This window comes from Pseudopodoces humilis, chromosome 18 (assembly GCF_049639895.1).
Source record: "Pseudopodoces humilis isolate 2021_Gansu_Grassland_sample_001 chromosome 18, ASM4963989v1, whole genome shotgun sequence".
Taxonomy (NCBI): Eukaryota; Metazoa; Chordata; class Aves; order Passeriformes; family Paridae; genus Pseudopodoces; species Pseudopodoces humilis.
In genome coordinates this window covers 7,947,332-7,960,806 of record NC_142217.1, presented here as the reverse complement: position 1 = coordinate 7,960,806, position 13,475 = coordinate 7,947,332, and the positions used below count along the sequence as shown (strand labels likewise).

At 38.3% G+C, this 13,475-nt stretch overlaps 1 protein-coding gene across 4 annotated transcripts in view; it reads right to left on the bottom strand.

The window, feature by feature from the left end:
- The window catches only part of CLEC16A (C-type lectin domain containing 16A), a 59,989-nt gene that overhangs the window by 12,177 nt on the left and 34,337 nt on the right, over positions 1-13,475 (bottom strand). For all 4 annotated transcript variants that reach the window (XM_088063878.1, XM_088063877.1, XM_014252683.2 and 1 more), the window contains 4 exons: positions 9,648-9,799; positions 8,745-8,949; positions 7,882-8,049; positions 2,622-2,768 (listed from right to left, as the gene is read on the bottom strand). In XM_088063878.1, the coding sequence (XP_087920004.1) occupies positions 2,622-2,768; positions 7,882-8,049; positions 8,745-8,949; positions 9,648-9,799 (672 nt within the window). The remainder of the gene's footprint in view (positions 1-2,621; positions 2,769-7,881; positions 8,050-8,744; positions 8,950-9,647; positions 9,800-13,475) is intronic.

The window sequence follows — 13,475 nt, the reverse complement described above, 5'->3', positions numbered from 1 at the left end:
TAAGATATGTTGCAACTATGTACCAAATACACTTCAAATACCAGTAGCAACATATTAGTCTGAACTGATCACTCGTCCTTTGAACATGGCAGGGATTCTTGGTCCTGAAGGTCAGAGCAAATATGGTCCAGCAAAATCCCCAAGCTAATGCATGCACCTCAGTACCAACTGTGCATTATCCTATCGCAACGAAACACCTGCTCATGCACCTACAGTCACTGTCCTCCTCTTTGTAACTGCCCTCTGAGCAGAACAAAATCCAGAAGCTGAGCTCAAAAGTCAGCAGCAAGTTCGTGGAGGCTGCTGATTTGGGACTGAAGCAGCTAATGCCCATTGTCAGGTTCATTTCCTCTGACTTGGCTGAAGGTGACTGTGCACAGAAGTGGATCCTCACACCTACATTTGCTAAAGCATCACAAAAGAAATAAGAATTAAAGCACACCCAAAGACAATTTTCCTGCACAACACATGGCATTTTGCACATACTTTATGATTAAGTCACAATGAAGGTCAAGGTGGGCAGTTCATGCTGCTAACTGGTAAAGTGCATACTGAAACCAGGCATTTCAAAATACTTTCCCCTGGTTTTGTTTTTTTCATTATTTTCATTTTTGGGGGTGAGGAGGGTAGGGAAGAGTTTGGGATTTATTGTTGGTTTTCTTTTTTTTGTTTGGAAGCCAGTGAGCACCTCCTGTCATCAAACTTCTTTAAAATGCAGGAAAAACAAACAGAATTTTATGTTACACAAAGACCAACATGCCGTGTAAGTAGACTGCAATTTTGTTAACCAGAGTCTGTGATTATACTTCAATAATTCACTATCTTTCTATACTTGATGAGTAATTATGTGTTCTGCATCTATGCATTTTTTCATATAAACCAGATTATGTGTGCTTGAAAGACCCCTGAAATGAAGCATAGTCTTGCCTGATACTTGTGTGAACTAGTATATTGCTTATACCTACAAAAATAATACAGATTCTTTATTTTCATTTGCTTTACTGTGGTTTTCTCTTAGCCCCCATTGGCAAGGATCTGTAGCTGCATTTCTCTGCTGACCACAGAGAATTCAAATACAGCAAAAGACACTGGTACATGAGCCTTCTTACACCGCTAAGGAGAAACATGTCATCAGATTCATGTTTTCTTTTAGTGCCAATTCAGCCTGAGAGTTTTGACTAATGACAGCACTTCTCTGTGCAATGACTACACATTACTTGGGCCATGAAATGACTGCAATAGCAATCACTTGACAACAGAGAAAATAAAATTTTGAATAGGTAGTATATAGAAAAACATTCCAAATTTTATCCTGAAATTACACATATTGCAGGACTATTTTGACAATATGTTAGTCTCTCAAGTTAATAGCTGCTTTTGAATCTAGAGTCTGGGTGCTAGAATGCTTTACATTTTTATTGTTCCTTAACTTCATCAGCAGCCTTTTGTCACTCTTTTCAGCGGTATTTTTGGCAGGGATACTCACTTGAAACATATACTGCACATTGATCTGCTGACACTGTTCAGTGAAACCTAAAAACACTCAATACCTAACAAAGGTTGCATCATTTCCTGTAGGACTGCAATGAATTTAGATATAGATGGGCTTTCCAAATAAAGGCAAAATACCATGTCTTAGAAGGAGTAGTGAACAACACTCTCAAGGAGTGAGCAACTTTAGAAGTGACCATTAAAATGAGGGCTTGCTTGAAAAAGTCTTGAGAATCAAATTACCTCTAATGTTTTATAACCAAAATGAGGTGGAGTAGGCCATTTCTAGCATGAAAACATTTCAGGATGCAGCCTTTGGGATTTCCTGGTTTAGTCTCCAGCCTGAGGCTTTGCCTCACACGATTTGTACTCAGAACAGACACCATTACAAGATTCTCTATAACTACTACATAAAAAGGAGGAATAATACAACAAGAAGTTCCAGTTTAAGCATACCCACTTAATATAAATATCCTAAATATACTGACCAATGCGAACACAACCAACCTACATTTGTGAAAGTTACACTGTCAGTCTATTTCTATTGCAGCCTCTTCCGCACCAATGAAACAGCCTCCTGAAACGTCTAAGTGTTCAGCCACAAGAGTGTTATTGCAAAAACTTCACAACATTAACATCCTAAATAACTATTTTCAAATATTTTGTATTTAGCCCATTGTTACAAATTAACTCGAGGATCAGATAAACACACAAAAGCAAATGTCACCCTGTTCAAAAAAAGATGCTTCATGTGGAAATCAACTTATCCACTATGGTGAAAGGCTAAGTTTACATTACAGATTTATTCAAAGCAATACTTCAGTTAAAACAAACCACTGACAAAAAAACCCTCAACATGCTAAGCTGTGCTAGGAGAGAAGTCAGATAAGCAGGACATTATTTCAACAGTACTTAGAAGTCTCTACTGAAAGACGCCAAATACTTAGAGTTCCAGAAAGATGAAGAGATCACTGCAATTTACACCAGAATTTACTTTCAACTGGCTTAGTTGATTAAGTGACATAAAACCATAAAGCCCTACTCTTTTAATCCAGGAACATAGTAACTTGATTTTACAGTGAACTGCTCTGCATCCCTTAGCGCCTAGGCTGAAGGTGGTGAGTGAATACCTGCTGGGCTCTGAGCAGCAGAAGGAGTGGATGTCGAGCTTGCAGTCACTGAATCACAGCGTCCTGTACTGCCACTGCCACTGGAAGGGGATGGTGACGAGAGTGGGGATGGATTGTGCTGATTTATGCACTGGGCTACAGCAAAGCCTGCAAAACAAGACAGTAAAGTTTACAAGTTAAATATTATTTTGAAAGAGTTAAGCTGTTGAACAAACTGGGAAAAGGTAAAAAGCAAATCCTGTATCACGGTGATGCCAACCTCATCAACCCAGAGGATGTGTCCTCTCCCACCTTCATCTCGAAAATCAGAAAATCTGAATGTGCCTTACTGAAAACAGGCTACACAGGCTGATCAATGAATAAGGAAGTAGAGTTAAGGGATTCAAAGCATTTTATAACTTAGAGGTCGCACAGTCAAAAGTGTCCAAACTCTTCCATTTTTGATATTGTCAATATATTCACAGGTCACAGACCTTAATCTAATAAGGAAAATAATTAAGCGAAAAGTGAACAAAAAAAACCCTTGGATAGAAGGCCTACATTTTTTACTAGACATAACTTCAGAAAATTTTAATCAATCACATCTAGCATTGAATTTCATCCAGCCTCTCACAAACTAAACTTTTTCCAGTCTGAAGACTGGAAAGGTCTATACAGTGTCTGACAGTACTTCTTAGATGAGTCATCTTCTGGCTTCTAGTGTAATACCTCTTTAAACTCTTTGCAGTGTAGCATCCTTTTCTTAACCACCTTGCATTCATTCATTTCTCCTTCTATAACTACATACCTATAGTCACCTCTTCAGGTTTAGATAGCAAGCAGCTTTTCAGAAGTTGATGTACTTCTTACAGCAAAAGAAGTGTCTTCACCATGGGCTGTAGGTCAGGTGAGGTACACAGCTCTTCTGCTTCTGCAGCTCTCCTCCCTCTCCCATGGGAGAGTACTAATGCAGAAGTCTTTCTGGCACTCCTGTGGATTATTGAGAGTAGCCACAATGTGGCCTGTAAAACACCTAACAATACTCGCTTCCTTCACTGCAAAGTCAACACTAAAAGGGAAAGTATCTGCCAGTCAGGCAAGGCTAAAAATGCACCACACAGTTCTTTATCCTTTTATAGAGGAATCTCCCACAGCACTGGACAGATGATTCACACAGAAACTCTCCTGTATCAGGAATGTGCTGTTGTCATAGAGGAAGCAGTCACCCAAAACTCAGATATGACAAGTCAGGAAAATGCTGTTAGCAGCAACACACTGAGAGGTTGCGTACAAGTGAAAACGACACAGTGAAGAAAGCTAACAAACATCAGTCCTGTTAATAATCTGACTTGATCTGCAGTCCTTCTACCTTCTACTTCTCATGCTTACCCAAGAACTACTTGCAGAAACACAATGCTATCTGAATTTCTGTAACACTGCAGCATAGTTTTAGATAGGTACCTAAATGTCACTTTTATCGAATTAAATTACAATTCATTATGTTCAAGAACACCACTTGAAAGAATTAAATCACCACCAAGGCAGAAGAGATCTCTCAGTGAAAAACAAAATAGTTTGTGAGGAGCTAATTATCTCATAAATGTAAATAAATCCATCTATTTTATTTCAGAAACCAAACCCACTGAACTTCTACAATCATTTAGATAAGTTAAACTGAGGTTACACACAGTGACGCCTGATAGTCTGCATAAAGTTAACCACAAACTGAACCACCTCAAATGTGAAAGACTTCCACATGTATCACTGGCTCTGAGTGCTATAGTTTTTAATCACAGAAAATGTACATTAGATTTTTCATACACACTTCATAGTTTGAAATACCAGTTAGGCTTGGGAAACAAGGAATAACCAGTGGACTTGTGACCACAGAAGTGAGGCAAAGCCAACTCTTAACGTGAATGAAATAAAGAACAATTCCTAAAGACACTGGTATAGAAGAGCTTACATCAAGGTATTTAGCTTCCCTTAAACTGCTGGTAAAAGCTGTACCCATCCGAAGCATTCTATATCCATAAACAATTTGCACCTCAAGGGAGAAGAAATCTTCCACCCTCACCAGAACAGCAGAAAACAGTTAACAAGGTCTCCCATGACTGCCATAGGGAAAGCTAGTCTGATTTAGGATTGCAAGCCCAAAGCTTCTGCAGAACAGCACTTGTGGATTCATGTCCTTACATGGGAGCATTTGCTTCAAAATGACAAAAATACATTGAGATGTATTTTCTCTCCCAAAACAACTGCAGAGGAAGTATTTTAAGTGTGCCAAAAGAAGCTAATTTAGGTAGGAGGGAAAGGTAAGCCTAAATAATTCAAAATACTGTAACTCAGAAACTACTGACCATGAAAAAATACTCTGGAAACTCCTTCAGGAAATACTTGCAAAGAAAAGGTGAGCAGAATTAATCAGATACAGGAACCAAAACAACAGTTAGAAGATTCATCTGATGATGACAGGAACATTAGCTCATACTACACAGTGTTCCAAAGCTATGGATGATTTTTTTCCTTCAGACTTTAAAATGAAGATGGTTATAGCTTGCTTGCCATGTCAATGTTAACAAGAAGTCTTTTTCTTAATTTTTTCCCCTCAAAACCTTATCATCATGTACTAAGGTATTAACAATGGATAAAACAGTAAGAGAAATCTATTGATTCCTTTTGCTCTTCAAAATAAATTTACTTAGTAGGTAAGCAACCACACTTGTTAAAATATTTAGATGTACCTTTTGCTGGAAATCGTTAACATTTCCCTTAAGACACACTGGGCATATAAATCTCAGAATAGAGCTGATACTTGAAACTAATTCTTGAGTTTGCTTGAAGAGGAAGTCATTATTTACTTTCAACGGAAGACCTTTGTTCACAGGACCCCTACCAAATCTGCTGGTTTCTTTGAAAACAGCATACTTCTTTATTTACATAGGTGCTTCAGAAGTACAATATATTCATACATAGCTAATACATGAGATGGTGAACAGTCCAGCCAGCTACACTATTCCTAAAATGCTCTAACATTCTAGCAAAGGCCAATAACTTAAAATAGCCCTTGGAGTATATTCATAGCCATGACTTCATGATGATAAAATTGACTCAGTGAGGGATTTTGCTTGCGTTGTTCTCTGCTGAGAACTGTGCAGCCCATCAGGAGATGATTACAGCACGTCCCTGCACTTGGATAACCTGCACTGTCCACTGTGTTCAGTGGCGTGCTCTGAAGCATTGTCTGTGACATGCCCATCCCTCTTCACTTGTCTTGCACAAAATCCAGTTTTTAGCTATAACAATCCTCACCCTCTTCCCCCCAGACACCAAGATTTTAACTTTGGACTGTCGAACAATGAAGGAAAATGAAGCCCAGTTTAACAACACAGGAACACAGAAGGTAACTGTAGGCTCTCTGCAGACATATGCAGAGCATTATGTAGGCACTATGAGAGACACTGAACCAGACAACTGCAGTGAGTGCTCTTGAAAATTCTAAATAGGAATTAGGGAACCGAGTCAATAGTTGTATTAAAGTTCTTCACAGACTGAATTTTGCAGGAGGAATGAAAATGCTTATATAATTTTTAGTTTCTTAAAAACAATGCTGGATGTACAGTGCTGACAGCCAACATGGTCCTACCAAAAGTAGTAATTAGTCTTCTAAAAATGTTGCCAGAAAAACATTGCTCTCTTTTAAATCTACAAAGGACATCACCAAAGGAAAGCAAAATTTATTTATTAGAAGTACAACCAAATTAACTGACTGTGTGAGCTTTGCAGAACTTAAAACACCAGCTGGAACTGGTGCAGTAAGAAATGAATACATGAAGCCAGTAATTTAACTGCAGCTCGTTCAATAATTTTTTCAAAGCCACAAAATTCTCCTCTTGAAGTAAAAACCACTGCAAGCCTGATTAAGGGACAAGCACAAACAGCTCCCTCTGTAAATCACTAGGAACGAGGAAATGTTATTCATTCCTCAGCAAAGATAAGAGGACAAACTCACATTTGATACTTATTTTGTAATCAGAAGTAAAACAGGATATTAATCCATTTTCATTATATTACCACCTGTCATAAAATGCATTTCAAAGATGCTGCACCTGAAATACTTCAAGTTATGTGCCTCATTTCTCATACTTTGTATCAAATAAAAGCTTCAAAATACTTTTTCCCTCTGGATCTGCAAATGGAAGTCTACATTTCCAGGATTCAAATAAAGTACGTGGTTGCTCGAACAAACTACTATGCTGCATCATCCCCAATAGCCCCCTTCAAATTAGAAGATTAAGTAATTTGTTAGGAACACAAGTCCACACTCCCTAGAGAAAACTGTAATAGTAACACTGGCACCTTTCTAACCACACCTTTTCCATGGAAGCCACCTCAAGTAAGGAAAACACTCCCCTCACACAACATACACTTTTCAACACCTGACTGACAACATCTATGGTTTTATAATTTCTGTTCCCCAGTAAGGACTTGGGCAACCGAGCTCCAATTTAGCCTTAAAGCAGTAAAACATCTGTGTTCTAAGTAATCTGAATTCTGTGCATTTGAATTCTGAATCACATTTAAAGAGAAATGCTGAATTCTGTGAAATGACTGGCAGCAAGTGGTAATGAGATCTTTTGTACAATACAGCACAGTTAAGTGCTTTCAAGCAGTATGAGACTTCCCTTTAAAATTACTCAACTCAAAAGGAAAGATGTCACCATCTGGAAAAGAATTTCTGCAAAGAAGTCAATTTGTGAAACAGACAATAAAGAGACAAAAGAAGCAAAGAGCTCATTGATTTAGAATCATTCCTTTAATCCCAGTTCCAAGTTAATGTTTTAGGAGTGGCCCTGTTTTAGCTGTGGTCCTCTCTCTTGTCTTGCCCACGCTGAGGGAAATGAGGCAGTACACAGCATCCTGGCTATTTTCACAATCCAGCATGAAAACGTTCATAACCAAATTAAAGGAGGAAATATGCACAACTGACACAATGTGTTTCATAAATACTGAGAATGCAAAGCATGATTTAAACTAACTTGATTTATAAAGAAGTCAAGGTATTAAGCCATCTGGGGAAACTGCCATGGAAGTATTGCTCACATATCCACACCCAGGTATTGCTTCTCTCAGAGTAAATTTCTCCATAAGCCTCATCCTGGAGTTGTGTGTTCAGGAACAGATCACAATAAGCTTTTCATTGTTTGTACAAGTTCCAGTACAGTTTCTGCATACAGAAATCACAAAGCAGAAACTGCTTGTCAATGAATGCTAATCTTACCTGGGACTTTGTCAACAGATGCAAAGACAGAGCGCTGCACTGTTGGGTCACTGCTCCCACGCCGGGACTGGTCATAGAATCTAAATGGAAGGTGCTGGGCTGCAGCTCCAGAGCTGTGTCCAAAACCCATAACTTCAGTTGAAGGCTGAACAGGAAGATCCAGGAGAGCTATGTTTAATCACAATTGATAGTTTTTGTTACTCAAATACATAAAAGGAAGAAGAGTTGACAAGAAAATTGATAGATTGCTCAGAATCTCAAGACTAAACCAGATTTTAATAGAACTTGCCTTCATTTCCCTCTTAATTATGGTTACAAATGCACTGACAAACTAAAGAGCCAATCTTTCTGGCAACCTTTCCTACATTGCTGTCCACACCACATTCACACTAGGGAAACCTCAAAATACAGTGGAAAAGAGCTAAACCTCAGGATACAGAAGTCCCTTGCACTAAAAAGCCATAGGAGTTATTAACAATAAAAAAACCCTTTTGCTTTTCCCTGCACAAATGAAGTAATTCATTAGTTACTGAGCACTAGAGAAAGCCTTTTAAAGAGACAATCTGCTTTAAAATGGAAAATAAATGCCTTTGCATTATATTTAACCTAAAATTTTTAGTATCAAATCAGCTGTAATATCCTCAACTTTGCTTTACGTTTTTTTATATGAAGCAAGCCATAAAAGTATGACATATCCACTTCATAAACTCAAAGTTAAATGTGAAACCAAATCTGTTCCTTAGAAACTTAGCCCTGGTTTATAGGTTTCTGTGGCCCACCACCCCTCATTGTGCCTCAGCTTTACATGTATGCAATGACAGCCAAGTCCTGCCTCCCAGAATCATTTCAGGACAGCCATTCACCTGCTATTCTCTGCATTTTGGTGCGCCGAGCCTGGATCCGGCCTTTGGCCAGGCGCTGCTTGGCGATGATGCAGCGAATGTGATCCGCAAAAATAAACGTGGCCTGGAGGATCGGGAAGGGCTTTGAATGAGGGCTTGAGGCAGGCTTGTGAATTATTATGTTCAGGGCTCTGCTATCATCCTCTACTCCGGTCACCTGCATATCCTAAAGAGAAGCAGAAGGCAAGTAGTTTAAGAAAAAGTAAGCTTTTCTAAACCACAGGTTAAATGCTAACATTTAAAAAAAATCCTATGAATGTTCCATTAAAGCTCTTACAAAGAGAGTTTCTGTTGTTAAAAAACCCAACAAAAGAGAACCAAACCAGACTCTGCAAGTTGTAAAAGTTGGATTTTCTTCAGAAATCAGTATTCATAGAGATTGATTTAAATTATTTGAGTATAGCAAATTTTCAGGAAATACAAACAGTGATAGCTAAGGCAAGAAAGAGACAAATGAGAAAAACTTTCTTAGATAAGCACAGATAACTTCAAAATAACAACCTGTCACCTTCTCTACCTGTGTAGGAAAACCAGAACTCTGAGTTCATTAATGTTCTACTTGAGTGAAGTGCTTGGGACACAATCCTAAACAGATGTGACTTCAGTGTTCAAATGAGCACAGCCAAACGTATGTTAAGAAGTTACCCCATCTGCAATTGTGTATCTGGTTACCTACCTAAACTTCAGAAAATCATAAATATTTTAAAAGGCAGGAAGCAAAAAAAAGACTAGTGACTAAAGAAACAAACAAGCATGGTACAGAGCTTAAATATATAAGCTAATATTGGCATTACTGTTTATCCAACATAAAATGAAGATTTTAGGCTCAGAAAAGCTGGCCACCCAAACTACAACTTCCCTTACCTGCAGAAGGCCTGCAAATTTAACTACTCCCCATCCAAGTCTGGCAATATCTGGTTCAACCAAACTCATCTGGTAAATATCCACAGCCAGGAATCTTTGAACTTGACCCCCATCCTTTGTTATGACTGTACAAGCAATCAGATCACTGTTATCTGAAAGAATAAAGGAAAGAAGGTTATGTAACACTGAAGTTGAATGTGGATATTTTCTGGATTGTGTGAATATTTTACATAACATAAAATGTTGACATATAAAAATGTAATAACCTTGACAACACATGGTTAAAGCTTCTGTTCATATTTTTCACAGGTATTTTAACTTCCCTATCATAGATACATAGAAAGGGCAAAGGAGATTTTAACAATGGTTTTGACATCTTACAAGTTAAATATAAGATGGGTACTATATGTACCTTGCTTTCTCTTACCATCTTCATTACATTTCAGAAAAAATCTCCATTCATCTCAGGGGTGAAACTGCAACAGTCCCAACTTCTCTCACTAAGTGGAAGTCTCAAGAAGTCTTGTTAACAACCACAGCCAGGCCCAACACCACTGCAGGCCATCACTTCTAACTTGTTATAAACTTTAGCTCCTGACACAGGCTACTTTTGTACAGGTCTGAAACCTATGTTGGGCTCTTGGACCCACTTCAATTTCAAGATTATTTGGACCCTCCAGGTAAACAGTAGCAGTGTTTTGACAGTGTTTGTTAAATGAGCTAATGAGGTGACATTTTTTCCTTTATCCATATATTTAATTCACTTATATTGAACATACATACCCTCTCTTACTCCAGAAACCCCTCCAACAAACCTCAAAATACATTCTCCAGCATTTCCTCACTGTCCCATTCCAGTTCAATCCCATTATTCAAGAAAAGGGACTAAATCACCCTCTCTACACCAGCTGAAATCTACCAAGCAGCCCTTAAACTGGCAGTGCCAATCCCTAGCAGAGCTCTGCTGACTCTACTAAGAGCTGCTTTTTCCTTTGCTTCATATTGATACTTTCATTCGTATACTTGGTGCACACAGGTCTTTTCCTCCCTCTCATTTAGTACAATTTACAGCAAGTAAAATATTCTGAAAGCTATACAAAACAGTAGCACTTATTTACTCATCCAATCATCTCAACAAACATTTAACACCATTTTCATACTAGAAACATTTGCAGGCTAAGCTACAAGTGTAAGCGTACAGCTCTTCATGGTGACAGGTCATACAGCTGTAGACAACAGCCAAAAATTATGGTCAGCAGGTGGAAGAAATTCTTTTGTGCAGCAGGTTACCCAGAGATGTTGTGGAATTTCAATCACAAGGGTTTTCAAGCTTCAAAAACCAAACCAACTTCCTCTTCCCAAAAAAAACCCCAGAAACACAAGTGAGAGGTCCTTTCCAACTAACATTTCTCTGAATCTAACAATTACCTTCTACCAGCAAGATCCATTCAAAATTGATTGGGTGGCAGGAAAGAAAGGCATGAAATATAGAAGCCTTAATACAACTAAGAGGATAATTATTGCTAACCAGTGTGAATCTACTGTGAGCTTTTGAAATCTGAGAAAACAAGTTTAATCAATAAACACAATACATACAGGACATGATTCAGTTAACGTGAGGATTGATTGCTATTGCCTTCTGCTAGCCCTCAAAGGCTCAAGAAATCCATACAGGATAGGCAAATATTACTGTAAGAACCTGTGGAGGATTTATTTCTGTTTAGAGAAGGAGACACCAGGCAGAACTGGATATTTCTTATTTTACTATGTTTTACTTCTTACCTCTTTTATTCTTTAACCAAATTAGTCCATCAATATATTTATTTCAGTTGACTAGAATTCCTGGAGCAGTCCTATTCTTCTCAAGACATGAAGTGCTTGGATTAAGGACTCTTCCAAACACAGTATGTCAGGCTGAAAAATTCTGAGTCTATTGGGAGATTCTCAAAAAACAGGCCACAACATCAAATGGAGTTGTGGAGCTCTCACATAATAGTTTTGGATCAGTATTTACAAAGTTTTCATTGCAACAGCAAGCAGGTTAAAATACTTGCTGTAAAAATTCAACTGTCCAGCTACAAAAATGCTACTTCAAGAACTCAGAGGGCAGAAAGCTTTCCAGAAGAGAAAGTTTTTATTTTAGATCTGACAACACCTTGAAGTAAATCATTACTGTAAGTCTTTCAAAGAACAGAAAGTTACTCATTTACTAGGCAATTGTTACAGGAATCCTTTGAGCTTATACAACTGAATGTACTCCATTTACATGACTGTTTCTAGTTCACAGCTGCTGGAGAGTCATAAACTGTCATCCTTGATGACAAAAACAGAAGAGAAAGTGTGGTTAAACACATTTTCAGTGAACTGATCAAAGAATACTTACAGCTATGGTATGAAACAGCTAGCGATACCTAACCACACTCAGAAGAAAATATCAGGTCCAGTAAACTTCAGTACTATTCAAATTTGGCCTGGGATTACAGTGAACCACAGGCTGAATGGCTTCCTGGTGTGACACTGCTGCAAAGAACTAGAGCGTCCCTTCTAAGATTAACAGCAACGGCTAATTTCTCCTCATGCAAAATGAAGCTTGTAACCAGACACTACACACCCATTGCATGGATCCAAGATGTCTGTGGACTTTGTCCAAGAAAAATCCAAGTTTTAGGAAATACAGCTAAGGAAGAAGAGTTCATAGACCTCAGCTGCTTGCAGTGCTGAAGATGTAAATTAAGTGAAAACAGTTGCCTGTCTTTATGAAAATATTTGCCTGAAAAGATTGTATTGTAAGAAATATTTATGAATATAACAGCTACTTGAGATGGTCTAAATGTACCTGATCTGCTTTAGGGCTTGATCTCTAATGATTTTATAATTTACAGTCATCCCAATTCCAGAAATCATCTGCAGACTTTAAAAGCTCTTACAGAAAACTTTCAGCCCTTTGTATGCACAGCTGGCAGCCCAAGATAAGCATTAGGCTGGAGATAGCGAATGCAGCACCTCCCTCTTCACAGGAAGAGCTCTTCCCAACAGCAGGCAGCCCATCTGGGACTACACTCTGCTTTACTAAGAAAGCAACCAGTCATGAATCCACCTTGTTCCCATGAAGTACATTTAGTTGAAGTTAGAAGATTGTCCCTGGTCATACACCTGCACCACACTTTGGGTTACTCTCTTTGTCACAAATGTAACAAGATGTCCTGGGCACCTCTTCCTAGCTGACTCCAGTTTGAGCAGGGGGGTTAGACTAAATGATCTACTGAAGTTCCTTCCAACCTCAAGTACTCCATCATAAACTTTTATCAAATCTTTTTTAAAAACTGTTGACTGTGATGGCCTTTTAAAGCCTGTATATTTGGCAGAGTGATCAAAGAAATTTAATTATAGTATTACTTTTTTCTGTTTCAGCAAAGAAATAACAGCTTTAAATGTATCCTCATTTATCGCTTGGCCATGGCATTTAAAACATTGCCACTAACAGAATCCTGTTACCACATGAAACCAATCACTGAGGCTGTTAATCTGAGCTGCCAGTGACTTCACTCTGTGAGCTGCTATATAAGCCTGAAAATGCCTCCAGCCTCACAGACAGTCTAAGGCCATTATCACATAATATGTAATTGCTTCAAAACTATTTACAGTAGAAAACCACTGCAAAGTAACAGTAGTTGTGATTCTGGTGACAGCATATCCAGCAGTATGGAATGAACCTTCTGTGGAATTACTTGACTCCTATGTGCTTTATGACAAAATACTGATACTCTCCTGAGTCTCTTGAATGGGCGAAGACTGAAACTGAAAAATACATTTTTATGCTACAATACA